This window comes from Haemorhous mexicanus, chromosome 4 (assembly GCF_027477595.1).
Source record: "Haemorhous mexicanus isolate bHaeMex1 chromosome 4, bHaeMex1.pri, whole genome shotgun sequence".
Lineage (NCBI taxonomy): Eukaryota > Metazoa > Chordata > Aves > Passeriformes > Fringillidae > Haemorhous > Haemorhous mexicanus.
The window spans coordinates 68,283,978-68,305,087 of NC_082344.1; the positions used below are offsets into that span (position 1 = coordinate 68,283,978).

The 21,110-nt window shown below is 37.9% G+C and overlaps 1 protein-coding gene across 3 annotated transcripts in view; it reads right to left on the reverse strand.

Annotated features, from left to right (window-relative positions):
• Window positions 1-21,110, reverse strand: part of HTT (huntingtin) — an 80,576-nt gene that overhangs the window by 53,271 nt on the left and 6,195 nt on the right. Inside the window, exons 3-19 of one of the 3 annotated variants that reach the window (XM_059845271.1) lie at window positions 20,614-20,734; window positions 17,038-17,097; window positions 15,041-15,120; window positions 14,551-14,689; window positions 14,176-14,317; window positions 12,600-12,778; window positions 11,646-11,850; window positions 10,695-10,742; window positions 7,377-7,457; window positions 6,641-7,005; window positions 4,715-4,838; window positions 4,393-4,511; window positions 3,373-3,484; window positions 2,699-2,839; window positions 1,882-2,040; window positions 1,692-1,789; window positions 119-258 (exon numbers count right to left, since the gene is read on the reverse strand). In XM_059845271.1, the coding sequence (XP_059701254.1) occupies window positions 119-258; window positions 1,692-1,789; window positions 1,882-2,040; window positions 2,699-2,839; window positions 3,373-3,484; window positions 4,393-4,511; window positions 4,715-4,838; window positions 6,641-7,005; window positions 7,377-7,457; window positions 10,695-10,742; window positions 11,646-11,850; window positions 12,600-12,778; window positions 14,176-14,317; window positions 14,551-14,689; window positions 15,041-15,120; window positions 17,038-17,097; window positions 20,614-20,734 (2,313 nt within the window). Of the gene's footprint in view, window positions 1-118; window positions 259-1,691; window positions 1,790-1,881; window positions 2,041-2,698; window positions 2,840-3,372; window positions 3,485-4,392; window positions 4,512-4,714; window positions 4,839-6,640; window positions 7,006-7,310; window positions 7,331-7,376; window positions 7,458-10,694; window positions 10,743-11,645; window positions 11,851-12,599; window positions 12,779-14,175; window positions 14,318-14,550; window positions 14,690-15,040; window positions 15,121-17,037; window positions 17,098-20,613; window positions 20,735-21,110 lie in introns of those variants that run through there. The other 2 variants (XM_059845272.1, XM_059845273.1) reach the window with 2 other exon arrangements.

The following is a 21,110-nucleotide window of genomic DNA, read 5'->3' on the forward strand; positions in this document are numbered from 1 at the left end:
GATCTGAATTAGTTTCATGAAATTCATTAATGCTTCAGAAGAAATTGTGCCGTTACAGTTACAGTTTGCTATACTTCTCTGCACTTCAGCTACTACACGGAAAAATACAAACACTCACCGAAAATCTACCTCTGCAAGTGTTTCCAGAAGTTCTGTCCTTACAAGCCAGTATGAGCTGTTCTTCAGAGCAAGGAGGTCAACAATCAATTGCAAACCTAGCTCACTGTAACTGCTACTGCACAAGCTCATGATGCAATGCTGAGAAGAAAAAACAACTTTCAATTATATTACAGAAGAGGTTCTCCGAAAAGCAGAACGAAAGTCATCAAGAAAACCACCTGTTTTCTTTAGAATTCTAAAAAAAGTTATTGCATAAGAGCTAGGATAAGCACCAGAGCTAGGTACCAAGCAAGGCCAGAAAGCCATCTGCTAAAACCTGCTGCTGAAATTAACCTCTGGAGAGGAATGCAGGCCACACAGATCAGAGGGCAATCCTCTAAAGGAGGACTCACAGGGCTGAACACCACAAGCACTATATTGTCATCTGTTCAAAACCAGTCTAATTTCTACAGGGTACTTTTGGACACCTGGTTCTGGTTTCCAAAGTCTTTCCAAGAGTCATATCTCCATATCTGAATGTTCAACTATAGGCACAATGTGTGACCTTTAGAAAAAGTTATAGAAATCCACACTTCCATGTCTTATTTAACTACACAAAATGTACTTTCTTCTTTGAGGATTAACAACCAAAAAGGCTTAGAACATTTCTGCCAAAATGTGTAAAGTCAGACCACACTATATACTGAGAAAAAGCAAGAGCCAAAGTGGATTAGTATTAACTTGCCTGAACTGAACTATTCTGGTGGTCTTCTAAAAAGCCATTACAACAAGTGTAGTCACACAAGAAATCACTACACACAAACATGAAGATTGCTGAACAGAAGGTTAAGAAGACAGCCTCATTTACCTACCTGAATTTCCTTCCCCCAGCTGTATCACAAGCCCCTCCTCTTTGCACATAAAACCATAATTCCCATACACAAACTATCCACATTTTACTAAAATTTATGCTTTGCCTCACAAGTTCTTAAGTCTCTGATTTATCTGTGTTTTACTTTATTGGAAAAACTCTCAAAGAAAGCTCACTCCTTCACCCCTCAGCTTTTTCACCAAACACCTTGCACAGATTTTATTAGAGAAATAAAATTCACATACTCTAAATTCCACTCACCAATTCAGCTGACATCACTATTTCAACAATTGCTGGAGGGATCTTTCACCCAATTTGAACTGCTTGCTTTTCTGACACTTTTCCACTTTTAACAATTACTGTTTCAGAAAATAAGCACTATTTTACTTGTATTTTCTCACATTTAATTTTTATTCTTCAAATACAGGCTACAACCAGATGTTATATGTTCACACTCCCCTGTTTAGCCTAGATAGCCTTTCTACCTAATGCACTTATCTTACTGTTGGTTAATGTAAAGTTCATACCAGTATATTTCTCCTGAGAAACATCATGATTAGATTACAGTGATTCAACCACATAAGTATTTTCATTGCCAATAAAGTTCTTCAGGAAGAAATCATTTTATGTTGGATGTTAAGACACCTGCACATAGCAGCATCCCAGTAATGAATCACAACTCTGTGATCTGTGGTGGTGCAAATAAATTCCTACTGCTTACCCTCACAGCTGTACAAGCCAGTTTGCATGTAACAGAGGACTCATCTTTCAATGTTTTCTGTAACAGAGGTATGCAGTCTATCAAGGAAAAGAGATTTCCTAAAAAAAGAAAAGAAAAAAATTTTTTAAGCAATGAAACATTGCAATGTTACATTAAAAGACAAAAAGATACCCATAAAATAAATTGTTACCTGTTGAGCTTCTGACATTTATTAGCCATTTTTCCACATCAAAGCGGGATTTAATTAGAATGGAGTTGACAATTGTTCCACAGAGAATGGCAGTAGCTCCTCTAATTTGGGGATCTCCATGGTCAATATAGTTCAGAACGTCCGACACATATTGCTCCTCTAAGAAAATAAGTTACAACTACTTTATTTTAAAAATACTAGTATTAGACTTAACTGATTCATAAAAAAATGTTATAGTGGAGGTCTCAACTATCGGACAATCAACATCAGCACACTCAAAACATGCCCACCATAGTTCTCCCCTTCTGAGATCCCTTTCTGTGCATGCAATCTACAGATCAAATCACACCATTCAGACCCATGAACACTTATTTAAAAGCACTAGTGATTTATTTCAACTGTACACAAAATGCTCCAGGGAAACAGAAGAAGCATTTTGGTCAATGTATCAAACCAGCTGCACACTCCAGGTCCCTCTGGTTCATTTGTAAAACTGAACCTAATGACTTAGAAACAATCTGTAAGATGGACTCAATTAAATTGGAAGACAAACATCTGTAAAATAAACAAACCCCTTCCACATACTCATTGTTTAAAACAGCTTCAACTTGTCAGAAGCTCTACAAGTTTATCCACTGAAACTTAAATCTTGCTACAAAAAATATACTTCACCACATGCACAGCATGTTCATTCCAATTTGTGCAGTATTTGTTCACAAATACCAAACTGGGTTTGGAGTTTTCAGGGTACATGCTGCCTCACTTATTTGAAAACCCAAACACACTATTAAAATGGGATATGTGAACTCCAACATACCATACTCTTCTCCCATTGCCTCCAGAGGTGTTTTATACAGTTTGCTGAAGAAAGACTCAGGGTGAAGTGCAACAGCTGCTCCAACACAACTTACTGCCAAGGCTTTTACACTGACTCTCACATCTCTATCAGGAACTAAAGCTGCAGGAAGAAACAAAAATTATTAAAGGAAGGTATTTAAAGGTTGCTGGATTATTTTAAATTAGTAACACCATATAAAACAAAATAGCTTAGCCTGTACAAAAATATGAAGGCAAAGCAAGCAGTTGCAGTTTGTCAGAGGCAGCAGTGATATATGGGCTGTTTGCTATTCTCAAATGAACTGTATTTCAAATATACTTGAAATACTCAAATACAGCCATAACATACTTTCAGCTCACTTCCTTCCAAAAACAATACATTATATGGGCATGTGGGCAAGTAACAGTTTAGAAAAGGGAAAAATGAACAAACACCTTAAATCAGTCATATACCACGACAGGAATGTGGTTAAGTACCCATCCCTGGATGTATTTAAAAAAAACTGCAGATGTGGTGCTCAGGGAGTGCCACAGAAAAACATCCAGTATTTCCAAAAAAGTGAGATCAAAACCAAGACAGAGCAAAGTGATCATATTTCCAACTTTGTTCATTGAGAGACACAGAGAACCAATGAAGCTCAAAGACAAACATACCTCCTTTGTCCCCAGTGAGCAGGAAGGAGGCCGACAGCAGCCTGACACAGTGCACCAAAGGAGCACAGTCTCTGTCAGTGTAGTGCCCAATGTCCCCCTTTACCCTGGAGGGCTATTGAAGGCAAATCACAATGTTTATACAGAGAAAAACTGATCTTAAATTGAAAAAAAATATTAGCACTAGATTTAGAAATACTGCACATCTCAAATGTCTAAAGGCTTAATACAAAATGAATATATAATATTCATATGTAGTTTAATATATATTCTAAGAAAAGGCCTCAAAGTGCAATGCTTTGGAGAAGCTTATATCTTGTATCAGAACTGGTTCAATTTTATTACAGAAATATTACATTCTAGATTTTTCCAAACTATCTAGACTTGCTGTTTGCCTGTGAAGAGCATGCTAAAACACTTGTTGCCGTCAAACTTAGGAAACTTTGTAAGAAAAGCATATTATTTCTAAGTTGTTTTCTGTAGTTTCACATTAAGAATTCCCCAGTAGTCCAAGCTGACCTAATTATGCTTGCCACAAATGAAATTTCCACCCCAGCTCAGAACAAGGTCTAAAGACAAAGTCAAAAAAATATAAGAGGAAATCAGTAACTTGTAGTTAGAATGGCACCAGGCTCAAAGACTAACCTCTGAGGAGATCATGAAGTTACCTACACAGGTAGCAATCAGCACAAAGACATTTCAAGTAAGAAAGTATCAGTGTAGCCTACTAATGCACAGGCAAAAAGTGTTTGTGGTCTCAGCAGGCTGTTCTGGTATGGCTTTGCTGGTGATTGCATTTAATTCATCAACACTTATGTATTCACCTTAAGTTAAATGAAATTCAGGCTGCAACACAGATTCCCTATGCAACATGAGTTACTTTGACCTATGACAAGGTACATTACATATACATGCTTCCCACATTTACCACTAGATTTTACTTCATCACAACTGTCATTCAAATTTTTTTTTTTTATTTCATTGTTTTGAACTTTAAATCTGACCACTGTGATTACTTCTCACCTTGTTCTCGTGATCACCAGCATCTGCTGCATCTTCTTTGGATGTAAATCGATCCACGCTGCTATCAGAGGGCTGCCTGCTATGGCTCATGGTTTTCAGCAGGTGAGACTGTTGAAGAGCTTTAGAAAAAGGCAATTCAGGAAATATGATTTCAGATGCAAACTAAAAGCACTTTAATTAAACTAATTACACAAACATGAAAAACAAATTAGCAGTGATCAAAACAAGTAAATGAGTCTTCACTCCCCTGAAGTGCAGATGCACCTGAACACCTGTCTAATGGTGTCCCCAGTCTGGCCCACCCCTGCGTTTATTAACATACCAAGAGATGAATTTCTGAAGGACTCTGACGAATCATCTTGGAGAATATTTGCAGCTTCATCTTCCTCATCCTGCAGCTGCCCAATTTGCATTCCAGAATACTGTCCTTCAGCACCCTCCAAAACCTACACGGGGCAAGGAAAGGGCTTAAAATCATTTATCTTTACACAGAGTATGAAATTTGAAACATGCAGTGTTAGTAATCTACAAATAGTCTGAAAGCAAATATGAGCCTGATAAATATTAGTGTCCAGCTGCATGTTAGCCCCAAAGCACTTCCCCTCCTCCTGCAGCTCTGGGGCTATTGCAGGCCATAGTTCCATCTGAGAGTCTCTCAGCTGGGCTATGAACTTGGCTACCAACAGGAACCAAGTAAAACACTCAGCCCACTGCTCCCCTGCAGCTCCCCTTGCTCCCTCATCACAAATGTTTCTCTCTCAGCAGTTACAAATCACAACCAACACCTTTACTGCCACAAAATGAAGTTGGCCCTCACAGTTAAACTCCCCCATAACCTCACTTGTCCTGGATATGTGAAGTCAAACCGAGAACACGCTGTGTAGGACAAGAAAGGACAAGGAAGGACAAGGAAGTTCAAAGTATTTAAATTTCTTCATTCAAAACCAAAGACTACTAAGATGGACTCATCTGGAAGAGAGTTTGACCCTTGGAACCAAGGCAATATATAGGCAGTAGGTAAATGAAAAAATAACCATAAAAATTAATCACAGCAATCAATGACAGTGAAGTAAAAAAAAATTCACTAATTTTATCAGAAAACAGGACACTTCTTCAGTTACTTCCTGTCTTTAAAAGCACCTGGAAATTGTTCATTAAAAAGCTTGTGTGTCAGTAACTTGGACAACCACTTAGTCTCAATTATGAAAGGATAATTTTACACATAATTACTGCTTGTAAACAGTATGCCAACTGACAAGGATTTGCATAAACACACTGTGCCAATAAACACATCTTGTCAACAAATGCCTGCTCACTTTAGCCTCTGCACTGCCTGCATTTAATTCAGAGAGCAATTATCACGACTCCTTTGGTTCTTGAATCCTCACACTTGCAGAATTATTTTCTTAGCATGGTTATAAATTTACTATTTTTTGTAGTGCTAAGAGACTATTACTCTTCCAAATTACTATCAGAAAACGAGAGCCAAAAGTTTGATGATGTTTGAAAAAATCTTAACTTGTTCTAAATTTTCCCCCTTCTGAATTTTCTCCTCTGGCTCCTAGTAATTGTATTTTTGCTGTTTTTATTACAACCTCACAATACACTTGCCCAAGAGACACAAATGTCTTAAAATAGATATACTGTATACACATTTCAGGTGTTTATTAGATATGTAACTGATACATTTGTAAGTCATGCAGTATTTGTCCATTATAGAAGAAATTCTTAAGATGGCATAAAAAAGAAAAAAAAAAAAAGTCATGCTGCCAAGTGTAAAAGCACAGGCAGAAGGCAGTGTGAAGCATGGTGCTCCAAAAATATTCCTCTAACATTCCAAATAAACTGTTCACCTTTTAACACTTCCATTAACCCTCCTGCACCAAAACAATTGTTAATATATCTATACAAAATTAAGGATATACTACTAAGAGGATATATTCATGTCAAGGCTTTGATATTGGCATTCTTTCAGTGAGAGAAATCTGTAATGCCTTCACATGACCTACCCAGAGAACACACTCATTACAGCTTTGTGGCTTTTCACTACTGCTGAAGTGAAAGTGTTAAAAGGAGGTCAAGCTCTCCAAGAGAGGTGTGAGCTGCTGACCTTTCCTCTAGCTGAGGACTGAAAAGTAGAAGACGAGTAAGGAGACAAATCCAAGTCTGGGCCCTCCATGGAAGAGCTCTGAGATACATCGGGCCCCTCAGTAGAAGGAGATCCCCCCTCTGCCTGCTGCACACTTACAATTTCAGAACTGTCTGAAGGGGTAACAGCAGAGTCTGGACCTTCTGTAGTAGTCTGAGAGCTATCACTAATTGGTGAGGAAGCCTGTGTGCCATCATTCAAATCCATAGTGGCATCTGACTGGACAGCACTGATCTGGCTGGAGCTTCTACTGAGCACTTCCTCCTCCTCCCCTTCAGTAGCTGCACTTGTCAGGTCACAGCTGGGCAGCTCCACGGAGTCGGACTGCAGCGTGTGCTGCGAGCGGGGCTGCTCCGTGATGATGTCGTGGCCCGTGGCATCCGCAGCAGAGCTCCCCACCGAGCCGGCTGTCGAGACTCCTGATGAAGAAGCCAGCTCACTGGTTATCTCACCCTTCACAGAAGCTGCAAAACACAGGCATTTATGAGTCAGTCCCGTGCTTGAATTTGTGTTTCACTTTCAACATGAAAACACAGGCTAAACCATATATTAAACTAGGCTAAGGAAAGCCTGTCATGGAACAGCTAAACCATAGGCAGGGAAAATTGGCATCTTATAAAGATGCCACCCCATCTCTACCAGTAACTCCCATTAAAAAATGAATGCAGTCCATTAAGTTTTACACTCAGTGGTATTTATGGTTTCAGTTTTGTTCACCATGTCTCTTGAATGCCCATACACTTCCTCACTACCATAACACATCACTTACACATTTTGCATAGAGCACTAACAGAATGTATTTGCTGACTGCACTGCTAAAGAGAAAGGCAGGTACCAGCAAATGACGCAGAGCTGACATCAGATCGGGTTTCAGAATCATCATCCAAGCCTTCTTCTTCACCAAGAAGTACTTTAGCTGAGAAGTGATATAAGAAAAACCTTTAGTTTTCAAAAATTATAGTCAGTTTGAAATGTTGAACAGCTGAAGTCAAATGTGAAATCTATTTTTTAAAAGTTTATACAAATACTTTTTCAGAGCTATGGTGGGTAACAGATGAAAGGAATGAATACAGTGCACATCCAGTCCCTCACTAATTCATCAGGAAAAAAACAGGCAGCAGTAACAAGAAAACAGAGTTAAGCAATTTTATTTACCAGTGCAACCATTCAGGAAATTACCTACAACCTTATTACTTCCAGTTTATTTTTGTGGATGACATTGAGGATCCCACTAATTTCATCAAGTATGTGCTATTCCTGAGGACTGGATATCTAGCACCTGGATGTCTGCCCTCAACTCTAAAGGGCATTAATGCACTGCAAGTAATGGAATAAATAACCTCTCCGTCCTTAAGGCTACAAAAATTATCAAAGGCTGCTTGGAACTCCAAAGATAACAGTACAGAAAAAGCCCAGGGGGAAGAGCAGTGCAGACTAGAAGCACAAGACAACACAAGTGGGACAGGGTGATGAACCATGGACAACCGTGGAGAGCTAAGGCAAAAAATCTTCAGAGATGCTTTTGCCATAAGAAACTTGAGAACCACTTCTAAACCACCACAGAGTTCTCTTACTCACAGAGCATTATCTACTTAAATTACAGGCAGTGGAAAGAGAAAGATACCTGCAGATGCACACTGCCTGGAAGGCAACCAAGGACACAACTGCACTGCAAAGTCTGTCCCTGGGACAGCACATGGAGTGCAGAGGGAGCTGCTAAGCCCATCCTTCTACATGTTGCAAGTCCCTTGCTGAGACAGAAGGATTCACAGAAAGTGCTGTGAGAAGGACCATTTTGCTCAGACTACCAAGCTGCACTGGTAGTCTAAGATTCATAATGAAAGAAACTAGTGCTTGGAAAGCTCTGGGTGAATACCTTTGTACCCTTATTCAAGTTAACTGGGGGTAAAAAAAGCATTAATACACTTTTGTATTAATTTCTTTTTCTCCACTGCTTTCATACATAGCAGTACCACTACAGAATTACCTTCCTCTGAAAAGCATGACTTATGATACTCAAAACTGTAAGTAAGGCAGAAAAGTAAACATGGCATTTCCATATACCTTCTCTGTAAAATGACAGTAATTGAGAACTACATACTCCTATGAATGAGTAAACTCCTGCTAGGAGTTCCCAACAAAAATCACACAGTATATTCTTCTCTATTATTTTTCACATTTACATCCATTTCACTGAAACAAAACAGGATGTTCTTGTGCTTTCCATGGCTTCCCACCTCTAAAAGTAGGTGAAAGAATAAGAACACTGAAAAAGTCATAAGGCACATCAGGTTTTGTATGCTTACATGTATTAAATGATTGTATAACACACACAGCAGGATACTTTTCCTCTATTTGACATGAAAAAAATCCAGTTAAGTTGCTTTCAAAACATAGGCTCTTATTTCAAAAGGAATTTTCAGCCTCTTTTGCAAATAATCTTCTGACATTGAAACATAAACAAACCAATGCTCAGAACTGAAGTTGGTCTGATGCAGCAAGATTGCAAAGATGTGAAACAGAGAATTCTGTAGATTAGCCTCACTTTACACCCCTACACACAAAGGAGCATTACAGCCTGAGAAGTCCCATCCATTGCCCACTACTCTGTATGACTGCAAAATTACTTGAAGGAGGAAGTGGGAATAGGCTTGGATTTTCCCTCCTTTCTACAATGGAGAGCAACAGGAAATGAACAATTCACAATCTGAAAACAAACCTGTACAAAGCACAAAACTGCAAAGGGATTTCTTCGAATTGTTTATGCCATTGTTTAGACCACAAAATCTTCATACCGTAATCTTGAAAAAGGATGAAAGCTGATGACTCATACACGTTTTCTCACCAAGTGAAAGATTAGTATTTTAATAAGTACTTTAATTGAATTCACACTATTATTAATACTTCAAAATACTGAAGACTACCAACAAGACAAAGATCCTAAAGGATAATTTACTATTTTTTATTTACATGTGACATGCGTTGTTATCCAGATTTGTTGCATTCTGTCTCACCTTTGGATGCTGCACCAATATGTACTTTCAGACACCCATTCTTTCAATATGACCTTTCTAAAGTAGAAATGATAACTGTATCTGTAAGCACTATTTCATTCAGCTTTAACCACTACTTTACATTTTATTATACTCTTAAAGCATACAGATAAGGTTATTTAAGAAAGTTTAAATAACCTTATCTGTATGCTTTAAGAGTACACCAAAATGTAAAGTAGTGGTTAAAGAGTGGTTAATGAGATTGAAGGACATATTTGGGGAAAGTATAAGCTGTGATGGTGCTTCCAGATTATATAATCTCACTTAGTTTGAAACTACTTTTCCTTGAAGTTTTTCTCTTCAACATTGCACACCTCTTGCTCACTGATGCTTGTAGCGACTACACTACGCTCACACAGTTTCACTGCAGTAGCAACATTTTGCTCATCTAATTCAGGTGATGAAAGTGTTACACAGCTGTACCTAGATTCAGTCTGTCATAGTGATATGACCGCTTAAAATCAAAGTGTAAACATACAACTAAATATTAAGTACTTTCATGCACAAACTGGGAAAAGAATACTTCAGAGCAAACTGTATTCTTTAAAATCCTGCTAAATTAACTACCTATTGAAGAAAGAAAATCTACATAGGCAAGACAAAAATGTATACTCATCAAGAACAGAAAAAGAAATAAAAACCCATCATATTGAAGCATGCAAACATACACATGCATTAGTGAATTGCAGAGAAAAAAAACAGGCCTAACAAAACCAGGAAAGTTAACTGCTTAGCAAGTTACATTATTGGTTAAGTATTACCATGAAAAAGAAGAATGCCCTGTTCAGAGAGATTATTTTTCCATGTGCTCTTAAGAACTTAAAACTGCATCATAATCATCAACATAACTTAGACAGTGAACTACAGTAAAAATAAAATTACATTGCTTCAAATTATTTTAGAATATCTTGACTGCAATATCAGAAATTGCATCAGAATTTTTTCACTATTTATAATGATTAAGCTCAGCTGATAACACAGGCAATTGTGAATGAAGACCCAAGTTCAGCAAGACAATGAAGTGGGGAGGGGGGAAAAAAAACAACCCCAAAAAAATCAGGAAGGAATGCAATTAAAGATTGGTTTTCAAAAATAATCACCTTTATGCTTTCTTGCAAGAACAGGGCTGCATGAAGACCCCCCTCCAGCTGCAAATCACAGAAAGTAACACATCAGGGCAAAGACAGAGCAAATGAAATCATGAAGGAATTCTAATAACCACAAGTGGGAAACAAAAAAAAAAAAAAAAAAAAAACCCAAAAACAAAACTCAACAAAACAAATCAAAAAACCCACAAAAACAAAACCCAAAGCCAGGAAGAAATAGCAAACTTGATGCTTTTGAAGTTCAAGATTTTTTGATCATTCAACACTGAATTACTTTTAATATTCTGTGCCACTTGTGTGTAGTTTGCTTTCAAAAACGTGTTTTAAATTTCCCTGCTATGACTGCTTCCAGCTAATAATTTACCTTCCAGAAGCAGCAGTACTGGCTGACCCATTAGTTCAATACAGACTCCTTACAAAAACCCAATCAGAGACTGATTCTTTTGAAACATGTATGTAGCAGTTAAAGAGAATTTCAAGAACATGCACTCCACAGACAAGAAAGATGATAGCTGATTTTAACAGTTAAGGATAAGCTTAAGTCATGCTTTAATTTCATGCTGGTTTTGGTATTCAGCAAGGAGCTTTCAGTTAATACAAACTCCGATTAGATCTGCTTTTATGAATCACAGTTGTCAGATGATTGCTAAGAACATTCATTTTCTGAGGTAAAAAAAAGTCAGCATATTCAAGTTGCTTTGTGTAACAAAAAAAAAAATTATCAACACAAACAGTAAAAAAAACCCTCTGAAGTTTGTCATTAATCCATGAATGTATACCCACTAAAAAGGAGAGTAAGAACTTCTACTGTACCTGGGGAAAAAAGAATGCCATGCATAGCTTCATTCATTTCATTTAAGCTTCATGCTTTTGCTAACACTGAGAACTAGAACTGATGATGTATATTCATTTCCTTTTACTCCAACTACCAAGAGCAGAGCTTACCTATAAGTTCCACTATGCTCCCACTGCGGCTCCTGCTGGCAGGTTCATCTTTGGATGCAATGACCTGAGCAATGCCCCCAGAGGCAGTCAGGGCATGGAGCAGTTCAGGGGGGGGTGTTCTAAAGAGCTGCTGCAGCAATTCTAAAGCTCCAGTCACAACATTATGGTCCCGATGCTGGGTATAGTGCAGAGTCAGTTCATAAACCTGAAAGCCAGCAGAGTAGAGACTGGAATAAGTTTCTATGAAGACAGAACATATTATGTGTCTTATGCTATACAACACCAAATTTCAGCAATGAATTAAGAACAACTGATGCTTGGTATATATGATCTTCATCACAATCTTCCAAGGGGGAAATGTCAATCAATTGTAGCCACTTAACTGCCTTTTTGGCAGAAGTCTGGTCATTAATTATTATCACAGACATATTTTATGAAAAATTCTTTAGTTAGGATTTTTTCTCCGGAGAAGCTGAGAGGCCTCAGAAACCAAATGTAAACAATAATTATCTGCTGCTGTGGAATGCAACAGGGGCATCTTTGATTGGTCTCACGTGGTTGTTTTTAATTAACAGCCAATCACAGTCCAGCTGTCTCAGACTCTCTAGTCAGTCACAAGATTTTATTATCATTCCACTCCTTCCTTTCCTTGCTGGCCTTCTGATGAAATCCTTTCTTCTATTCTTTTAGTATAGTTTTAATACATCATAAAATAGTAAATCAGCCTTCTGAAACATGGAATCAAGATTCTCATCTCTTCCCTCATCCTGGGACCTCTCTGAACACCACCACAAGTTATCAATAATTCCACTCACTGGACCAACTATCATTTATCAAGATAAACAAGAATTTGAGAAGTCAGAGTGTTCAGTATCAGACTAATGCTGGATCAAGATCTATTTATTACCCTCCTAATTAGTACTCTCCAGGTAAGGGTTATTATTCATATTTTACCTGTATAAGTTGTTCTGGTGAAGGTGAAATCTCTGTTTCTTTCCTTGTTACACCAAAACTGCCTTTCAGGCTGGTATCTTTTACTTGTTGTTGCAATAAAGGTATGAGATACCTTAGTGTCAGTAAAACACCCAGAATTAAAAGAGTAGGACGATCATCTTCTACAGGAACCAACAAGCCTGAGAGGAGAAACAAAGTGGCCAAATAACTGACAGTGGCAAGTTTCAACACAAATGTTATTTCATGTAGTCCATATAATAGCTTCTTCAGAAAAACCCAACAAAACAGAGCAACCAAAACCTAGCAGCAACTTAAGAATGTTTTCCAAATGTAGAAACATTTGAAAATACGTATTTTATACTACTAACAATCAATTAAGCAGTATGGGAGAATGATCAAAGGACCCTGTCTCACCTTCCCTGTTTCCCCACCTCTTTTTACTCCATAAAACCACAAGTTGTTTTGTTTTGTTTTTTTTTAATAGCTGACGCTGTTATGAAATGATTTAGACTCTCTTGCTCCTATCACCTGCCTCCTCTCTCCACTTGACAGCTTAAACCCAAGTGTAATTCCCCTGCTCACAGATGCACTGCTATCCTCATGGAAGATATCTGTACTTTGCCCTGTTTTGGGAACTTTGTTCCATATACCTACCTGCTAATCACAGGTAGGTATACGGAAGAAAGTAAACCAATCCCAAAGCATATTACAAACTAATAAAACTTGTGGAAGAAAACACAACCTTCTATCCAGGGACGAGAAAAAAATTCAAAATCAATTCTTGAAATTCCTATTTGGGTTTCTGTTTGAATTCTGCATCATGGCCAAGAATATTATCGCACATCACTTTAGAAGAGGAAAGTAGCTGTTGAATTTTTCACACTTCTCAAAAGCAGCAAGGCTAACACGATAACACCTTATGTATCTGCTGGTCTTCCTCATCTCTCCTTTTGCAAGACAGTCTACATAGTAAAGAACCCCTTGTCAAAAACAAAACTGAGGCAAGTTTCCACTGAAAGCCAAAGAGGCCTCTTGCCATGACTTGCAAAACAACCTGAAGACCATGCAAACTTCCCAGCTGAAGAAATAAGGAAGCGATACCTAATACAAAGTTGTGCACTTTAAATAAAAAAATCTTCAATTTCTGCTCTAAGTTATAACAGAATCTATGTGGTGGTCCTCTAGGAAAGGTCACAGGGTATGTGAACATGGCCCAGAGCACAGAAGGGTATTCTCCACCTCAGACCTGCTGCAGTAGAAACCAAGCTGATGGACCACGCAAGTCTTCAGACTCCTGAAGTTCACCCAGAATCCTTAGACCTCATTTTCCAGCAAGCTACTTGTTTCCCAAGCCTCAGCTACTTCTTTTTAATATTACTTACTAGCACTGTAGCACAGAGAGACAAATAGCTTTAGAACTATCTTCCTCTAACTTAACACCAGATAAAGTATCAGCAGTTTTCAAAGTATCCTTCCTTTACCTGAAAACCTTTCACAAATGCAAAGTGATACATATTCTTACATTTAATGCTACTTACACATGAAACAAATTAATTTTTTTTGCCCTGAATCTTACCTAAAAGCACATTCAATAACCAGGCATAAAAATACTGTGTTCTTCGTGAATGTTGGCAGATGCTTACTGCTGATCCTGCTGCTGTTCGACGGATAGTAGGGGAACTGGATTTAAGATTAGCTATGAAAGCCTTCAACAAAACCTGAAAACAAAGACATCTTACTTAACTTTTTATCAGAAGTGAATTAAGAAGCCAGCAAATGCATTTTTCATTTATTCAAAGCATTACTTCATGCACATCAAGCAAAGGCAACTACTGCCTTAATTCAGACGTGCAGCTGTAACACTGCTTTCTGTACCACGGGACTGGTAATGCTGATAACTCAACATGCTTTGGGATTTAACAGGGAGCACTAATATGGTAAAGAAAGATACCTTAATCTCATTGTCATTTGCAAAATTGCCAAAGGCTGCCATGATTTTGGGTATTGCCGCAGCCAGCGTCTCCTGCACCGATTCCTCGGGTCTCTTACTGATCCGGGTCAGACAGGGCAAAAGGTTCACCAGGTACGGCCTAAGTACGGCACAGGAGAAAAACTGACTTGACACCAGAACTACTGAACCCTTCTAAGTATTTTTAATTCATAGGAAGAAAAGAAGAATCTTCTGAATGCAAGAGAGGAATACACTTAAAAATTACAAGTCATTATCTTTACAAGTTTCCCCCCCCCAACAGTAATGTGTAGCATAGAACTACAACTCCCTTAAAAAAACACACTGATGAAATAAATTCAGAGAGAATAAGGTGATAGCAATTCCTCCAACCTCTTAACTACATACATAAAACTTCCAAACAGTAATATTTTGTTAACATCTGTAATTTTTTAAAGGTTCTTTGGAAAGTTCATGATTATAATGTGTTTACCTGCACTTCTGAGGCCGAACTAGATGGGCAAGCTCAGCAAACCTCCAGAGTGCAGCACGCAGACTTCTTGAAGCACCATTCTAGACAGAGTATATAACTATCACATTTCATCATGCAAAACCATTTCCTACAAAAAAACTGCCTACTACATACAACAGTATATATTTTACTTAAACAGATAAAAAATATGAGGTGTCTGGAAATCATAAATTTCCTCTAGGCAAAAGGAAGTCAAGTCAGTTCCATTACTACGTTCATTTTTCTAGCTGGCATTAGGAGTTTTTTGACTAATCTAAAATTAATCATAAGGAACACCACAAAAGAGAAGAAGTGTCTGAGTTCTCTGCTCTGCTGAAATCTGCTTAAAATACCACAGAGAAAGGCATCAGCCAACAAAGAAACACTGATGAGAGTCTCAAAATCACTGTAACACTTGCAGAGATATAAATACAGCACAAAATTGACAGCAGAGAAGATCTGCAAATAAACAACATTGAGCTTCTGAATGCACCAAAGGAAAAATCAATATATTGATCTGTAGCACTTCATAATGGATTGACTGCTGAAGTTTAGTATCTATTTGCCTGGACTGACACCTTCCACTGTGCACCTGACTTGAACCAGAACGCCCTTACATTAGTGTCTAGGGATATAGTACAATTCCTTAGTGTTGTTGGAAAGATAGAAAACTGTAGAAGTCAAGATGCCTAGGAGGGTGTCTATCTAATGTAGTTCAAACTTCTTAAATTGAGTCCCCTGAAGACAAAGCTGAGATGTTTAAAAACTGTCATTTCTTTATTACTTTCTTCAGCTGGTATATCAAAGGCTTGCAGCCTTGTTAGCATGACAAGTAAAAAATACTTGCATCTGAATTACAAAACATGCATTTCTCAGGTTCAGAGCCAAACAACAGATTCTGGCATGGCTTCTGAAGTGATCCTGATGCACAAACAAAATTCAGTCTGCTGGGTGCTCCTGTTGCACAGGCTACCTCTCTCTCACCTGTCATGAATCCTAGAGCACCTTTCAAGAAGTACATGCCAACCAAACAACAAAATATTTCCTCCTACACCCGGTTATAAATGTGCAGAAACTTTGGAGCAATTTGTATGTTGGCTGTTTTCTGTTAATTAGGTAATGTCCCTTTCCACGCTTCAAAAAATATTGCATGACATAAAGATACAGCAATACAGTGAGATATCCATGCATGGCCCTACATCTAACACAAGAAAAGCTATGCACATTGGTTTTGTGACTTATCTGCTAGAACTCTATTATGCCCCCCAAAACAAAAAAACCCCAGTATCATTACTGTCTGACATGTAACACCTCTATTTTCTGTCTATACAAGCCTGACCACATGTTTATAGATCCAAGAGACACAATTTCAGTGATACTGTCCTAAACATGGCATTTCTCTTCTGCAGTCACAAACTTCAAAAAGACTATTACTAAATTTCTTTCTGTGGACATAATTAAATTGTAGCTTCTGATACCTAGGGAGATGCTTCAGTATTTTTCCCTATGCCTCTGTAAGAAGCTGTAAGTACATATCATACATTCATAAAGTAGTTGTATCAGGTTACTTCAAGCCTTAATTCTCCATGAGGTTGTGTCAATTAGGAACGCCACTGTCCTCCATCTACCTTCCATCACCCTTTTGGTTTGAGTTATTCTTTCCAGCTTAGTCAGTGGAGCAAACATCATGAATTATTCCTTTGAGTGGGGAGTCACTAAGGTTAGCTCCAACTGCCATTCAAACCAAATGCTCACACATTTTCTGCCAGCTAAGCTTTCAGGAGTGGTTAAATCCAACAATGGGGGACAGCAGTGAGGAATTTGGTAGAATGAAAACAGTCACAAATCCTTCTAAAAATGAAGATTTGACCTTGATCTTAAAAGAAACTACTAATTTACACTAATGCTTAATTCCAATACACTAGAACACAGACTAAATACATTTTTAGAAGAAAGAACATGAAGGAAAAATCACTCACCTTTTTAATCTCTTTATAGAGTTCTAACTGTAACCTGGGAAGATTGGAATCCATCAAAGCCTGCAATAAAATGCATTGAGAACATACTGTATCAGAAGGGAGGTGCTTTACAGGAAAAATGTTACACTTGCAGTAAAACAGCTTCGAACAAGGCACAGAACTATCTAATGGTCCCTACATTTGATGCATAACTAAGGAAGTGTGAAATACAGAGAAGAGACACCTTTATCCTTCACACAAATGTGGACAAACTCCACAAACTCTAACAGTTATTTCCAGTAAATATTGACTGTTTTACTGACTCTACCTGCAAAAAGCCATATGGGATCAGCCTACAAGCAGAGCTGACCTCTTGTGCTTTCTGGCAATCACCAGAAACAGCCACTCATGGACAGAACATTAAACCACGAGAATAGCATTCACAAGCAGCAAAAGGCACTCCCTGCTACACTCCCCCACTGTCAAGTAGGCTCCTACTATTTCTCAAACTGAAGCTGTATTTGTACCATTACCTTTAACAGCCCCTGAAAACCCTTTGTTTCACCAATCAGCCTATTTCCAGCATCCAGTTAGTACACACACCACAAGGAGCCCTGCATACCAGAAGTGTCACATCCAAGGATCCAATCAAGCATACAGCAACAGAGTTCAAACCTGCAACCTGGCTAAAATCCAGTGTACATGAAATGAAAACAAGCACAGAGAAGTAGTAATTTTCTGTTCATCCCGACCTGATAATTCTCTACCTTGAAAGTATCAGAGAATAAGATAGGAAAATATAATCTCCTCATACAGAACAATTTGTGTATATATGGTTACCCTTCCTCCTCCACTTTTTTCCCTAGTGTGTACTAAAATTTATGAACATTTCTATCAGCTCTTCCTCTGATGAGATGAGACCTTCATACAATCTGAAAGTGCCTACATTGTGGATTCATACAGTGCTATATTGTGGAGTATTTAATTTTTTATTCCTTGCCCAGTAATTTCTCCATTTCTAATTTTCTAACTGCCTTCCTGGCCACCAATCATTAAACTCCCATCTTCACAGGATTACTCATCATGACTACAAAATATGATGGTACCCACTGAGCTAGAAGCCACAACTGCTTAAGCACAGTGAGTGGAGTGCCTGTGGTTTCTCCAGATCCTGATCTTCCCAGCTAAAATTGTATGCTTCAGAACTCCATTCACTCTAATTACACCTGTTACAATACAATGGCATTGCCTTCCCCAGAAAAATCTCACCTGGGTTGCATTTTTATATTAACATATACACTGAAGGTGCCAGGATGACAGCAGGTAGGGTTCACTTCATGTTTATGAGAAATTCACTGTCCCTACATATATATATTATATATGAGGATATCAAACAACACAAAAAGGCCCCAGCTATTATTTGGCTTTGAGGCTAAGTTGTCCTTACAACACACCCAACTATAGGAACTTTTTTTGTTAGTGTACAACTATATTTTTAGCAGACTAGAATCTATAATGTCATCACTTGAAGAAAAACATAGTAAGCTCTAAACTGCTACAATAATAAATTCCAATTACTGAGGCCAATTGTACTGCAATCTGTGTGAACAGTCCCACCAGTATCATTAGCACAGAGAATACTACAACATCATGCATCAGCTTTAGAGACAAAACAGCTTGACCTTACCCACAGAAACCTGCAAAGTCCCAACTTGGTGTTTTTTCTTTTAAATGTATCACCACAGTTATTTAAGTTTTGAGCCATTTATGCTGTCTTTGAGGTTCGGACAGGTAGGTGTAGTGATACTTGAAGATGACTTACAGAGTGTTTATCTAAAGTTAGGTGTTCAGACTTGTCTGAACAGAAGAGTTCATTTTCTAGTTACAGTAATAAGCATGAACTCCAGACAGACCCATAGTTACATAAGTAATGCTTACATCTATAGTCTTTTATTTCAAGAGAAGCTACAAAAGTATCTTAGTATCTTTTGCTAACTATCAAAAGAATTAGCCTCTAAAAATGCTGGAGATACTAAAAAATGGTTGAACTTTGACTAAAATGCAAGTTTAAGGGCCCAACACCTCTGTTCTACTTACCACAAGCATCACTGGCACTTGCACAACCAAAAATAAAACTGGACATCTTTTTGTTTCTGCATTTATACACAAGTGTCTGCCCAAGATGCTAAATTGCTTCCACACAACATAAAGCACAGAAACAGAATACAAAGTACACCCAGCTTCCATAACAGCCAATATATCCATGTGTGTGGAATATCACAACTGTTACCACTCCAGAGCTGAGACCAACTGCCAAGCTTAATGACTGACAGAAAATGCCAGCATTTAAAACCAAACTACCATACAAACATTTGGGGGGAAAAAATAGGTTTTTCAAGTTACCCTGAAACATACCCAAAAGCAACAATATTAAACAGATTAAAGAATTTATTAGGTAAATTTTATACCAAGCCTACATAAGTCTTTCATGGAAAGTAGAAAAGAAGCTTATATTCTTTAGGACTGTTTCAAAGCAGCTTTTAAAGCAAATTGAGTTCAATAATAATGTATGCATCTCACAGAGTACACTCCCTCCAATAGAAAAATATTTAAATAAAAACAAAAAGAGCAAAGAGCTATTGGGCCAAACAAAAAAGCAAGGAACTAGCACTTCCTTATTCCTTATCATTAGGGAACACACTACACAATCTGTAAGCTTCTCCATACAACTTCCAGCCACAAGCTCAATCCCCAAAATTTAATTCATTCAGATATGAATGTTTAGTTTTCTTGCTTCTACACACCCCTTCATGTGAAAGAAAATTATTATTTGCATATTTCTAAAGCACTTAAACTTTGCACCAACTAGATTATTTATGTAGGTACATAACAGTGTCTTAAAGTTCAAGTATTTCAGAAAAAAAAACAAACCCCAAAAAAGGGAAGTGAACACAAGCCCCTTCTTGAAGCAGAGATTGATCAAATTACTTCTAAAAATTACTCATAAGGTTCATTTTAAGATACTTTGAATCAAGATTTAGACCTTGCATGACCTCCTGTGAATGCCCATCTGCTGTTCTCCAACAAGCTCTTCATTCTGGATCACAGCAGGGGAACAAACAATCTCCAGAATACTATATTTATTCTAATTTCTGCCTGAAATCTCCTCCTCCAAGTCTCAGCAAAACACACTACCTTTCAATCAGCTTTTAAACAATATTTTTACCTATCCTCATGCCAAGTGTCTTTATGTTTACAGAACAATAATAGGAGTATTCCTCCCACACAAGATGATTTCAGAAAAGCCCACATTCCTGTTTTGGTTAACTTGAAGAGAACAAAGTTAATGAACAATTGAAGACAGGAATAGATCAGAACAATGAATTACATAAGGCAAAGTTAAATATGTTGATCTGGGCATAAAAACCTCTCCTAAGAGAGAAAGACCACATAGAAAACTTAGCACAGAAGCTTACTTAGCGTCTTACATTATGAGGTCTTATCAACAGAAAGAAAGGCAACTAAAGGAACATCAGTGGGAATTCAGACAGGACACTGCATCAAGAAGAGACAAAATGTGATAGTGAAAGCTCTTACTTTAATAACTTTATTAAGGCATTCATCTGCAACCATCCGGACATCAGATTCTGCATCCTCACTGCAGAGGAGAAAGAGCTCCATAGCAATGCCCAGTAGCTTCTGAAATTCTGGGGAATTCCTACATAAACAAACATTAGAAAATTACAATGTGCACCATGAAAATGAGCACCAATGATGCTTTTGAAGCGTTTTATAATCCAACTACACATATACTATACACACATATGCAAGAGGAGAAGACATTCAGTGTACTAAAACACTTCATTAGGAGTTGGGAGATCATTTCCTAACTCTTTCCTACATAACCTGGTAAGGTATTTGACCTCTATGCCTAAGTTTTTCTGTTTGCAGTAGAAGGAAAGTGCCCACTCCACCAAGAGGTAAAGAAAAGTCCTTCGTAGATTTTGAGCTGGTTAAAAAAAAACCCCACACCATTTCAGTTTTGAATGGAAGCTCAGCATTTAAAACAAGCAATTATAAGGAATCCTCCCAGC